Source organism: Chenopodium quinoa, unplaced genomic scaffold (assembly GCF_001683475.1).
Source record: "Chenopodium quinoa cultivar QQ74 unplaced genomic scaffold, ASM168347v1, whole genome shotgun sequence".
Lineage (NCBI taxonomy): Eukaryota > Viridiplantae > Streptophyta > Magnoliopsida > Caryophyllales > Amaranthaceae > Chenopodium > Chenopodium quinoa.
In genome coordinates this window covers 6,119,766-6,133,866 of record NW_018745684.1, presented here as the reverse complement: position 1 = coordinate 6,133,866, position 14,101 = coordinate 6,119,766, and the positions used below count along the sequence as shown (strand labels likewise).

Genomic DNA, 14,101 nt, shown 5'->3' with positions numbered 1-14,101 from the left:
TGGTGTTTGCTTGTAAATTATGATTTATTTTTAACTGGTTGTTATTTTTGCGTTAATAGTTATGATTTTGATTTAATAGTTATAATTATTATTATCAATTAAATTATTTTTATTGAATTTAAATTATTTTTACTGAATTGAAATTGTTTTTACTCAATATTAATATTTTTGTAAGGAAGAGAAGAGAGCCTAAATTGTAGTATTATTAAATATGATTTGGCTTCAAAAAAAAAAAAAAGATTTTGGCTTAATAGTTATTTCTTGTGGTTAAATAGTTATGTTTTTTTTTAATTAAGTTAATAGTTACAAATTACAATTATGAGTTTTTTTTTATTATTTTATATATATATATATATATATATATATATATATATATATATATATATATGAGAAATGAAAATATGAGAAACCCAATTAAAAACTCCCACATGTTCCTTATAAAGTACAAAGTACATAAGAAAGGAATATTTACTTTTTAAAAATTAGGAAGTGGAACAAGTGACAACTTTTAAGTGGTTTTTTCATTTTCTCATTCTCATTATATATATATATATATATATATATATATATATATATATATATATATATATATATATATATATATATATATATATATATATATATATTTCAGGCAATTTGGTAATTGGTATGTTCTCTTACAAAAGTTACTGACGACTAATCATGATTTTTAAGTTAGTAGTAAGGAAAAGAAATCAATGCCGCAAAACTTGTTACAAAATCAAGAAATGTTGACAAAGTTTTGACATAAATTAGATGCAAGCTGCATTAATTATTGTATAGATGCAAGCTGCATTAATTATTGTATAAATGCAACCATTAACTATTGATTACCAATTTAACTGTTTCCTCAAAATATTTGTTGGTGTTTTTATGAACGATTGGAAGTATGCATACTTGATAGACTATGAATACAGCGACGGTACCTCGTTGGTGGGACTTCCTTGACCACCAATTAAACGAGATGGGGTTACTAGGAGGGTGTTGGCAATGACAGCGACGTTGTTCACGAGTTTATGGTGGAGATGGAGGGACAATGCATCGTTTGTGGTGGCAGTGGAAACACGAGGTTGAATTGGTGGTGGGAGAGTTAAGAGAGTTTGATGACACCATGACAAAGGAAGTTAGGAAAGGAGGGAGGTAAATTGGATATTTATGGGACATGTTTGGTAAAGAATAAGAGTGGTATTTGTATTTAGAAAGGATCAACTCTACCAAAAACTTAAATTGATGGTTGAAGCTCAAGATTGGTTTCTATACTCTATCACACCCCTTCACATGAGATTGTAAGAGCCTTTTTTATGTAGCATGAGCCTCCTCATATCCGGAGCGAAATATTTTACTTGATTGTGTGTGTAGATGAGATTTGAACCTGTGATAATCTTTGTATCACATTGCAGCTGATACCCTGTATGTTAAAGGACCAACTCAACCAAAAAGTTAAACTGATGGTTGAAGCCTAGAATTGGTTTATCTACTACTATGTATATATTTAGTAAACATATTTCACTATTTAGTTTAGTGGATAGATGTATGCAAGGTATCTTAGTTGGTTAATATAGGAGTCCATTAAAAATCTAAGATATAATTTCATCTAAAAGACATTATCCTTTATGACTTTCTTTATAGACAATAAAACGATAGATAATATCGGAAAGTAAATACAGCTTTAATACAATATAAAAAGTAGATTTTCAAAATAAATTTCTAATTTTTTTTTTTTTCTTAATTTTTGGCACTACAAAGACACTACTCGAACTTAGGAGGATCTTATAAGACAATACAAGAATGCCGTAGTTTAAACTAATCGGGCAATACAACAATACAATAATGCCGTAGTTTGGTGGATTGACAAGTACATATATATAATATCGAAAAGCTAATCGGGCTATAGATTACCTAGGAATATTAGGATTCACCAACTCAAGAATTTGGGTTTTTCTTAATCAATTGTAAGATTTAAAGGATATGAATTTTATTGGAGGAATTTAATGACGAAGCTTGGCCCAAGACAACTTGAGTGGTACCAAAACCTAATTACTTAAGTGAAATTTTTTTATTTTTTTTATTTACGTTTTGTAAATATTTAACTTTTGAATGTATTTTAATTTGTTTGCAGTCTATTCCATTGGGGCTTGTCCCCCATTTCCACAAAACCAATTTATGCTACAATTATTGATGATATGGACATTCATCCATACGCTTTATTTCATCACAACTATCAATTTTAACTTAAACGTTTGAACACTCTATTTATAGCCTCAAACTTTGTACATTTAAATCATCTTTATAATAAGCTAGCACTCCTTTTCTTTTTGTTCCAACAACGAAAGCCTTGAGTTGTTTAAGCCTTCTCGATCTTAAATAAGGTGCTATTTTCTCCCCTTCTCTCTTTGTTTCTTTCTTAAATTATTTCTTGTTATTTATATTATGAGGGTGTTAGGCTATATTCAATTCAACTTGTTTAAGCATTCGTGGTTGGTATTATTATTACTAATATTGTCGAATAATATGATTATTGTTGTTGATGGTGATGTTGATGAAAAAAGTGCATATATTAGAGCTATGTATAAGTATTAAATGAATTTCTTTAAATGGTATAACTAAATCTAAGACTTCATCACAAAAAAAATCAAACACGCATGGCCTCGATGCAATTAATGTTTATTTATCTTAATATTCTTTTTTTTACCTTCTTATATGTAGTCTTACGACACGTTTAGTAAGCAGTCATAGATTATAAAAATGATAAAAGATTTGTATGTAATTTTGCTAGAAAATCCTATGGTCATTACTATGTCAATGGAACTCTGCCTATAAACTTGTGTTATCGTTCACAAGTTTTCATTACTACACAGTACCACCTCTAAAATGTTAATGGATGCTAACAACAATTTGTGAAGAAAATGGAGTATTTGGAAAGAGACTAACATATCATGAGTAATAATTAGCATAAAATCTTTTTCAAATAGATACTTATAAAATCATTATCATTACCATTAGTTAATTACCAAAAACCAAATGTGCCACTAGGGCTAGCTATGTATGTGTATAATTTTCCTTATTTAATTATTAAATAGTTTTCGTTAAGTATTATTGTTGTTGTTGATAGAGTGAATATTCGTTCCGAGTTGTTCATCATATAATGAATAAAGACGTAAATTTGGACGAACAAGCATTAATGTGAATTTCCACTATTGGAAATGTAAATAAGATTCCATGAAGTAATAACTTTCGCAAGGACAAAACATTACAGAAGCATGCGTAAATGAAGATTTACATTTTACATGCCACATAAATTCCATTTTACTAACGTACACCATGAATTTACGTACCCCTATCGTACAAATTCTTTAGCTTAGACATATCACACAAATTGATCAAACAAGATTCACTTATGATCAAATTCATGAATAATCGCTTACACTAGACCAAGTACATAGTAATTCGTATATATCGGTACCGTACCAAGATTATTTCTTTGTACATGTCTATATTTGATGGTCATTCATGCATTATCGGTTACAACAGATACATAGTACTCCGTATATTTCAGTACCGATTTTATTTCTAGGTTCATGTTTATATCTGATTATACGACTAAATTTCTCCTCATTTAAGTTAGGGATATACGGCTTATCTATGTTCAAATCTAGTTCTATAAAATTTATTGCATAATAGAAAGTCACGTTTTTCTATCTATATATGGTAATAAAATCGTATCCCAAACCAAACACCTCCTCCATTTCTTAATATTTTGCATCAATTGGCAACACATGTTTATTAATCCATCACTTTGACCATTAATATCTTTAAGTATATTTTATTAAAAATTATAAAATAATTAAAATAATAAAATTATTTATATATATTAATGGTAAGAGTATAAAAATAGTGAAAAAAATCAATTGATGTAAATATAAATAAATGAAAAATGTATGAAGAAATTGAATTCCGTGCCACCAATTTATTCCCATCCATAAAATAGACTGTATATAATTGCTGCGGCATTTAAAGACAAAGATCCGCATTGAATTTACACTGTACTAATCCATTAAATACTTTGTTTCTCCAGCTTTTGGCGGCAGTTGTGAGCAGAAGAATTAAGAAAAAATTAACAAAAATGGCAATGAGTTTATATTCTCTCCCACAAATTAGCACTCACCATGTTAAAGCTCCAAAGATTTGCATGGCGTTAACCCTCAACAATGCCCCTCCTAAGTGAGTACTCTTTATCCTACGTACTTATAATAATGTGATTAACAAGGTTTCATGCAGACTATACTACTCTATCTATCTCCGATCATCATTTTCGGAGGAAGACCGGCGGTGTTATATATTCACACCCTCGTCGGATTCTCCTTTGCATGTGCTATAGATAAAAACATAGGCTATGTTTAGTTCAGCTGATCTTATTAAGCAAATATGCACTTTATTTTATAACACAATCAGATCAGATCTAATTTTTTAAGTTGGGTTTACCTATTGCTAAATAACTTTCTCCTATAGCAAAATTATATTAATGAAATATTCATTAATTAAGACAAATCGATCTAAGGAACATATATTATTAAATATATTATTGATCAAATATATGGAGTAAAAACTGTTACAAAAAAAATGAAGATTAATACGTTAAATTCATCTTGATATATAATTTCAAAGTATTAAACATACATCACCTGATCGAACGTTTGTAGTTAGGTAGCTAAGAGACATAACTTGTTAGTGAAAGAGACATAGTTTATTAGTGAGAACGATACTTAAGCGTTATGGGTATGTATGCACATCGATTTTTGTTATACGTTTGATAACAACTTGTTAGTGAAAGAGACATAGTTTATAATTGAGAACGATACTTAAGCCTTATGGGTCTGTATATACATCAATTTTTTTAATTAAAGCCAATGATTAATTATTATATGTATGATAGTCATGTAAGATATCCATATATAGAAAAGGTCACATTAAGCTATTTATATCAAGTATGATAGTCATAGATACCCAAAAGAAAAGGTCACATTAAGCTATTTATATTAATTAAAGACATTTGGCAGATTACGAAAGTCGTTATATTGATGTGATATATGTATCTCGGTATTAATATACACATCGTTTTTTGTAATAATATATACAATATATCCTTTTCCATAGGACCATATAACAACATGCCACTATTAAGTTGACTATTATACTACATCCCCAAATATAACCTTGCTATATATCATAAATAATGCATGATGTCTTAAATTGGCTACATACCTTATCATTGTATGATTCGTATGTATCTAGTAGGTACATCTATATCAATCCAATCTAGTCATTGCATTGGTTGACTCAAATCCTTTATTTCTTACTACCTCACATAATTAAGTAACTTTATTTAGAGGTTTTTTAATTATTAAATTGCATGATGTGAAAAACAAAAATTTTTCTATAATTATTTTATAGCATATGGATTGTGTTGAACGTAGCACTAATAGCTTAATACAAGTGTTTTTATACATCAACTAAAATTATACTCCACTTCCCTTAAAGTTTCGTCATTTTACTAGATTTGTTTTTTCGATTCCATGGTATTTAATTTGAACTTTTAATCTTTTATATTTTTAAGATATTTAACTAAGTCGTTCGGTTCACTAAGTTGGAATGGATTGGTATGGATTCTCATACTTGGGTGGTGTGGATTCTATATCTCATACCAATTTAAAGTTATTTGGTTTAATCATGAAATGATTTCTCATACTTGATTAATAGTATGGATTATGAATCTTTAGGGGGTAAGTGGGTATGAGATTTTAAGGGAATGAGGTGGAGTTAGAATCCCCCAGGTATGAGATTTCATCCTTTAATAGCCCAACCAAACAAATAAAACCATGGAATGGATTCTAAATTGAGACCTTGATGATATGGACCGGAGTAGGTACAATATTAAATGAATCTAACATGAATTCCAATATAATAATAAAATGTTACCCTAATGCTATAATTTGATTTACAAATAGCCATTTTTTTATACACTTTGTAATTTGTAAACAATTTTATGTACTTGTATTATTTTCACATATACTCATACATTTTTCCTTATTATTGTAGAGTAACAATAAAACCAAGTCCGAAGAAACCTTTAAGCAACGCTAAGCGCGAGAAGCCTAATGATCGTGTTACACATTCAATGTCACCCGAAAAAATTGAGATTTTCGATTCATTGGAAGGATGGGCAAGAGATAACATCTTGAAGTACTTAAAACCTGTTGAAAAATGTTGGCAACCTAAGGATTTTCTTCCTGATCCAACTTCGGAAGAATTTTATGATCAAATCACAGAACTTCGAGAGAGGGCTAGAGAGGTTCCAGACGATTTCTACGTTGTTTTGGTTGGTCATATGATCACCGAAGAATCTCTTCCGGCTTACCAGACGGCGCTTAACACAATGGATGGGGTGAGGGATGAAACGGGTGCGAGTTCGACTTCATGGGCTACATGGTCTAGGGCATGGAGTGCTGAAGAGAATAGACATGGTGATCTTCTTAGCAAGTACCTTTATCTTTCTGGTCGTGTTGATATGAGAGCTATTGAGAAAACAACCCAATATATGATTGGGGCAGGAGTGGTAAGACAGATTTTTTTTTTTTTTTGTTCTCATAACTTCTTATTTTAAATTTTAATACTACCACTGTTATTTTTTAGTTGCAACAAAGGAATTTTTTTTATATCTCACAATTACCCCTTATTGCAACTAAAAATTGACGGAGGTAGCACTTCAATTCGTTTCATTTTAGTTGTTCTAATCCGGTTAGGTTACCATAATATCAGCATGACATCATTATTGCTATTAGTAATTAATACAGATAATTACTATAGAGCAATAACAGAGTAAACATGACAGCTACGAAATAATAAATGTAAAGATTTTATAATGGTTTTCTTAAAAGATAATATCCGTTTCATGTTATTTGCAACTATTTAACATAAAGTGTGAGTAAAAAATGTCTAATCATTGCAAATAATATGAAACAGATGTAATAATATTAACCGTCCATTTTCAACATTCAATCTCAACCATTTATAATTATAACTCATCAAAGTTTAATAAACTACGAAAATATATTATTATAATAGTTAATACTTCTATTATATTACTCGGAATCATTAATTTTTATATTACGAATGCAGGACCCAAAATTTGAGAACAACCCATATATGGGTTTCATATTCACAGCATTTCAAGAAAGGGCAACATTCTTCTCACACGGCAACACCGCAAGGCTAGCCAAAGAGCATGGTGATATCAATCTTGCTAAGGTATGTGGCCTTATCGCGGCCGATGAGAAACGCCACGAAACTGCCTACACCAAGATATCTCAAAAACTCTTCGAGGTTGACCCCGATACAACCGTTATAGCATTCGCTAACATGATCAGGAAGCGAATCTCTATGCCGGGCCACCTTATGCACGATGGCCGTGACTTCAACTTATTTAGTCATTTTACAGCTGTTGCTGCTCGGCTTGGGGTGTACACGGTCACCAATTATGCCGAGGTTATGGAGCATTTGGTGAATTATTGGAAGGTTGATCAACTCACCGGGCTTTCGGCCGAAGGCCGAAAAGCTCAAGAGTATGTATGTACATTGCCTCATAGAATAAGAAGTATTGAAGAGAGAGTTCGAGATAAGGAAAAAGAAGTGCCTTCTGTTCCTATAAGTTGGGTTTTTGATAGAAGCATCAAACTTTGAGCAACTTATTAACTTTGGTACGATGGGAAGTTTGTGTTGTACCAGCTGTCATTTATAACGGTTGTTTGTGAAAATTTCTGAATTAAAGGTAAGACTACGACTTAAAATTATACAAAAGCTAAGGGACATTTTATTTTATTTTATGGTTTTTTACTTAATAGAGTGGTTGCAACCAATCAAGTAATTGTATTGGTTGCTTTGTTTATGTACTTGTTTTCAATTATATTACGGTTGATGTATTATTAATTAGAGTTAACATGGTCGTTTCATTGTAATAGTACACTAGTACATAATTGAATAACATGAAGACGTGTGTAATTTTTTTTTATTTGAAGTTTGATATACAAATTTGTAATAGTGAATGAACTTTGGGGTGTATGTTTAATGAAAAGTTATTATTTAGTGGAGTTATTCGACTCATTTATCTCATCACCTTACTTTATATCTCATCTTATATTCAATCATATTGGTTGCTTAATTTTGGGACCAAGTAAAATAGAGTAAGTCAAGGTTGAACTCTCAAGGAAAGAACTGCTTAGGCTAATATGTGGTGTCCAACTGTAGTTACTAATACAAGTCCATAAATTAACAAAGGAGGAATGATGTTAAGATTGAACCTATGTTGCACATACTCAGATTTGGGTGTCGTGTCCGATACAAAGTCAGATTAAGATTTTATAAAATTTTATATAAGGTCACTATATATTTAGGTGTCATATCGTGTCGATAAACAAGATGTCGAAGTAACATATGTAGGTTGATCATTACGGAAATTAACAACAAATTAAAGTACATCCAAATTTATGCTAGTAGCCATACCACACAATTTTAAGTACATGATAGTATCTAAAAGGTTGTGTAACTCTGATTAAAAAAATAAATAAATAAATAAATAAAAGAACTTAAAGCCTGACTTCTCTATCATAAACCCAACTTAAACGAAGGGAAGGTGCTTGTTTTGCCCTGTCTTGAGCCTTTTCTTCGATAATTTTGATCCTCTGGGGTAAACCACATACAAATTCCTGAGCTTTTCGTCCTTCAGGCGAAAGCCCGGTGAGCTTCTCAACCTGCCAATAACCCACCAAATGCTCCATAACATCAGCATAATCCCTGGCAGAGTAAACTCCAAGCCGAGCAGCAATAGCAGCAAAATGATCAAACAAGTTGTAATCGCGACCATCATACATGAGATGGGCTGGCACAGAGATCTTCTTCCTCATCATATCAGCAAAAGCGAGGATGGTTGTATCAGGATCGATTTCAAACAGTTTCTGCACTATTTTGCTGTAAGCATTTTCGTGGCATTTTTCATCAGCAGCAATAAGGCCACAAATTTGTGCTAGTTTCAGATCACCATGTTGTTTGGCTAGCCTTGCTGCATTGCCGTGTGAAATGAATGTTGCCCTTTCTTGAAACGATGTGTATATGAATCCCAAATATGGATTCTTTTCAATTTTCGGATCTTGCAATACAAAGCACGTAAGTGACAGAAGAAAGCTCGCAAAAGCAAAGCAAAGCAACGAATTCTACCTACCCACTCAATACAACTCTTATTAAAGTGAAAATATTAAATACAACAATATTTAATTAGGGACGGAGGGAGTAGTTACAATTGTATTAACACTCCAAAGACTTCACTATATCAACAAAGGAATCTAAGAAAGTATTACAATAAATATATATATTGGTTGTCAAAGTTGTGCATTAGCAAGTGTGTTAAATCAAAGTTTAAGTGGATTCAAATGACAGGGTAATTGAGGATTGATAGAGTGTACCATGTTAATGGACCAGTTCAACCAAAAACTAAGCTGATTTAAAGCTCAAAATCGGTTTATATACTCTATCAAGGATAGCATTACAAGAAAAAAGTTGATCACTCTTAACATTCCTGAGCCAATCAAATACTGAATCGTCTTCTCAACACGACCGGATAGATACAAATACTTGTTAAGAAGATCGCCATGTCTATTTCTTCAGCAGTCCAAGCTCTAGTCCAAGTTGCCCATGAAGTCGGACTAGCCCCGGTTTCATCTCTCACTCAATCAAAAGTATTAAGCATAGTTTGGTAAGTAGGAAGTGCTTCTTCAGTAATTATATCTCCAACCAAAACAACAAAATAATCATCTGGAACCTCCTTCGCCATCCCCTGCATCTCTTTGATTTGATCGTTAAAGCCGTCTGAATTCGGATCAGGAAGAAAATCTTGAGGCTGCCAACATTTTTCAATATGCTTCAGATACACCAAAATCTTCTCTGCTGCCCAACTTTCCAAGGATTCGAAAATCTCGATTTTTTCGGGTGGCATAGAATGTGTTACTTGATAATGCATTATGCATTATGCCACATTGGGACTGTAACGCTTCTTTAGATTTTCAGTTCTTCTAGAACTCTAAGAATAACATACATACAGTGCAAATATAAGAGAACAATTAATGCTAGCTTAATTACATACATATATGCATGATCACATTGTTAGTTATATATAACTCGTATGTTTTTCGTTTTTTTTTTTTTACACAACTCATATAACTATATAAATAGGGCTACGTTCATCTTATACTTTAACACTATAGCACTAATGAGATAACCCCTATGACACTAACCAAGTAACCCCTATATAGCACTGAACGAGTAACCTTTATAGTTTTAACAAAGTAACCCCATAATAGCTGGTCACATTGTGTAGCCACCCACATATAAGAGTAAGGCCCTATTTTTTTTGAGTTTCTGAGTAGAGTAGAGAACATCAGATTTCAGCAGAGTAGAACAAGTGTCAACAGATTATTAATACTCAGTAGAGCTGATTTTAACAGAGTAGAGTAGAGCAGGTCAGACAGGGCCGTCTTGGGAGATGAAGAGGCCCTGTGCTAAGTAGAAAATTTGGGCCCCTATTGTAACAAATGTCATTCTCATCTAGTCATTTTAAATACAATGATAATTACAATAGTAGAATAACCAACAAGGAATAATATCAAAAGTAGAGCATCAGAAGGAAAACACTTATAACCTGGATTTTAATTATGGATTGGAGAATCACCAACGACTAATCAAAGAACTTGTTTGCTTCCATTAGTATATTTTTCCCCTTATGCAAGGATTAAAACAAGTAAATGCTATACATAGCCCTTAGGGCTACATATAAGCATTAAATATACACTAAAAAATCGTATAAATTTAGAAATCATAAAAACTTAAAACAAATTTATTGCGTGAGAAATAGCAGGAATAAAGAGATTAATTAAAATACTCGTACAAAATTACTACGAGTGGGTTATTTATGCCTATTCGACTCTGTATAATATCAGAAAAATTGGTTGTTTTAAACACCATTATTTTGGATAGATTGAAATGTATAGTTTGAAAGACATAGATTATTGGATAGTTATTTCTTACTTGCTAGCTGAAAAGAAGAATCTACGGGCCAGAAAGATGTGAATCACAATTAAGAGAATTAATTGTATTTGGGGAAAGCAATTAAATCCATGAGAATTAGTACTGCAGCCGGGATTTATGGGAAAACTAACCCCCTCCCCCCCCCCCCCCTTTTAAGATTCAGTGATTTTTTTGGGCCCCAAAATATTGGGAACCCTGTTGTGAGGCTCAGAGAGAACCGCCCAATAGACGGGCCTGGCCAGACCACAACAAACCAAAGGAACATGGCCTTAGTTACTACATCAAATCAACTTCTTATATTTGAAATATTTTTTATATATTATATATTTAATATCATTTTAATATAATATATATCCCATGCATTTTGCACAGATACACTCTAGTTTGACTAATTTGATAGAGAGAGAATTCCTTTGATTGTTATTTTGGGATTTTTCAAATTATTATTAACAATTTTAAAAAATTGAAACTAATAATTCCACCTTTGCCTCATCTTCTCAAAATAATCCCACATTTGCGTATTCTCAAAATAATCTCACCTTGCCACCCCATATTCTCAAAACAAGCGTTTTAGTGGTTTGTGAAATTGGCAACCTGCTTTAATTGGTTTTTTTTTTTAATAATTTTTAAAAAATAAAGGAATAAACAAAACAAAAACAAAGAAACCCTACTTCTTCTTCCTTCCCCTGCCGGAGCCCTAACCCTCGCCGGACCAGCCGCTAGCCGACCAGCTGGACCCATCCACCCACCGGATCGGAACAGCCGGACCAACCAATTGTCGGAACAACCGGACCCAGCCACCCCTTCCTCGATTTCCTCCCCTTCTACAATTCTAACCACCATTATCACCTCCGCCACCACCCTAACAAGCCCATAGTGCAATAAAAAGCCACCAAATACACACCACTTTAAAACTCAGATTGACTAATTAAGCACAATTGCCCACATTAAACTCAACTTGACCCATCATCATCTCCTCCTGCACTTCACCAAAATTGTCAGATCAACCTCTTCTATTTCCTTTGATGATAATTGGCAGACATTCTATGGTGAAACAAACAATTTTTACTCTTTCCCTTGTTTTAGTTCTTTAATTACTTGTTCTTCAACACCTTCTTTCTCTCTCCTCTCACCCCCCAATTCTTCCATTAATACTCCTTCGTTCTCGCTTTTCAACAATAATGGTGATAATTCGACGAAGAAGGTGAAGACTTACATGTATGATTGGCCTATTCAGTTCAATTATGGTGTTATCGAAAGTTATACGATGGCAAGGGGTGGGACCAAATCGCCTGTTTAAGATGTTTCGGATTTCGGAGCTTAAGACTAAATACAATTTGAACAAAGAATGTTGCATTGAAGAGCAAGGTTTTAAGCAATTGTTAATAGGTTTTAAACAATTGTTGATAGTAAAACAAAAAAAAAAAAAAAAAAAAAAAAAAAAAAAAAAAAAAAAGTAAAATTACAAGTGTTTAGAGAGCCATAAGAACGAGTGATGAAAATCGATACCAAAATCTACTGGAACCGAGAGGAGAACTCTAACCATGAAGTATAGAAAATGGTAATTATCAAATTTTCCCCAAAATATGAAGACATTTATCGTCTTAGCGAGGCATCTTTGAAATTACCCACAATACCCTTTATGATACACTAATTCTAAAAAATGCATTGGTGTAAGATAATGGAATGTCAAATTTTCAATAATAAAGAATAATTTGTCTTTAGAATTTGGTTACTTGTTCGATTAACTTCATTTAAGTCAATCACTCAATCTTAATAGTAACTAGAATGAATGATTAATATCATCAAACAGATGTATATATTAATAAGCCCCAATTAACGTGCACTGTTAATCAGGAATGGCGAGTAAACCACATGTCCTCATCATTCTCAAGAGAGTCGAACAGAACAAATGAATACGAGTGATGGAGTGAATATCATACATAGGTTATAAAAAAAAATCATACAAACGAAAGATACGGTGTGAATAAAAACTACCGAATATAAACTAAATATCATACATAACTAATAAATATCATAAATAAACTAAGCGTTATCACCATCTCTGGTCTCTAAATGCCTACATCAGCTATAACTGAATTAAGTATAACTAATCACATACACTTGCTTTGACACATTTCCATAATATAACACACGAGTATATTAATTGCACAATATGTAATACAAGAAAATTTACAATGAAAAATACCAAAAAGGATTTTCATTTTAGAATTGATATAGATTTGTGTGAAATAAATTACTAAGTAGAAATAATTTTTTTTTTTTTTTTTTGACACAAAAGTACAAAAAAAATTATTGTCACATCCATGAGCATATAGGATTTCTTTATAAGAAAAAAAAATAAAAAGAAGTTGCTTCTAAACAAAATCAAAAGAGCACACCTAAGAGACCAGGTATCCATAAAAAACGGTCTCTTTTTATTTCAAGCTACAGCAACAGCGCTGACTCTTTTATTAACTTTTTTTTTGGGGGAAATTCTACATATAACCCTCTAGTATTGCGTTTTCTACATTATGTCCACTCTTTTTGAAAGTTACACACTGTAACCTTTATGTTTAATTAGTAACTACATAGTAACCTTGCCATTAACAGATTTTGCTATATTAGTTCAATTGCCGTTAGTGGGACTCACTCTCCACTTATTAATATTTTTTATCGATTTGCATGATTAAAGATGTTTTGTTTAAGGTTTTGGGAGTCATTTTAGCTTTATGGGTCCAAATTGAGCTCTATATTTGACAAAAAATAAATAACATAATATTCTCATTTTGCATATTAAAAATTTTCTCGATTTGCGTGCTATTATTTTTTTAGCCGCAAAAATTGTTCAATTTAAGTTTAAGGTCATTTAGTTTTTAGGGAATTAAATTGAGCTCAAAATCGAAAAAAATAAAATAATGTAATTGTCTTGTTTTACGTGTCAATTACATTA

At 31.8% G+C, this 14,101-nt stretch overlaps 1 protein-coding gene and 1 pseudogene across 1 annotated transcript; one reads left to right on the top strand and one right to left on the bottom strand.

The window, feature by feature from the left end:
- The first annotated feature begins 1,044 nt into the window (after positions 1-1,044).
- LOC110717855 (stearoyl-[acyl-carrier-protein] 9-desaturase, chloroplastic-like) lies at positions 1,045-8,529 on the top strand. The gene is made up of 4 exons (XM_021896638.1): positions 1,045-2,387; positions 4,094-4,239; positions 6,115-6,631; positions 7,195-8,529. Exons 2-4 carry the CDS (start codon positions 4,142-4,144, stop codon positions 7,753-7,755), a joined length of 1,176 nt encoding a protein of 391 aa, XP_021752330.1. The 5' UTR covers positions 1,045-2,387; positions 4,094-4,141; the 3' UTR covers positions 7,756-8,529.
- An 89-nt stretch (positions 8,530-8,618) lies between these two features.
- On the bottom strand, positions 8,619-10,084 carry LOC110717998 (annotated as a pseudogene).
- Between the last annotated feature and the right edge of the window lie 4,017 nt (positions 10,085-14,101).

Bases quoted from the DNA above. Each gene is read 5' to 3' on its own strand.
- LOC110717855 (XM_021896638.1), top strand. From the start codon at position 4,142: ATGGCAATGAGTTTATATTCTCTCCCACAAATTAGCACTCACCATGTT. The intron at 4,240-6,114 runs GTGAGTACTCTT...TTATTATTGTAG, and splicing joins CTCAACAATGCCCCTCCTAA to AGTAACAATAAAACCAAGTC. The intron at 6,632-7,194 runs GTAAGACAGATT...TTACGAATGCAG, and splicing joins ATATGATTGGGGCAGGAGTG to GACCCAAAATTTGAGAACAA.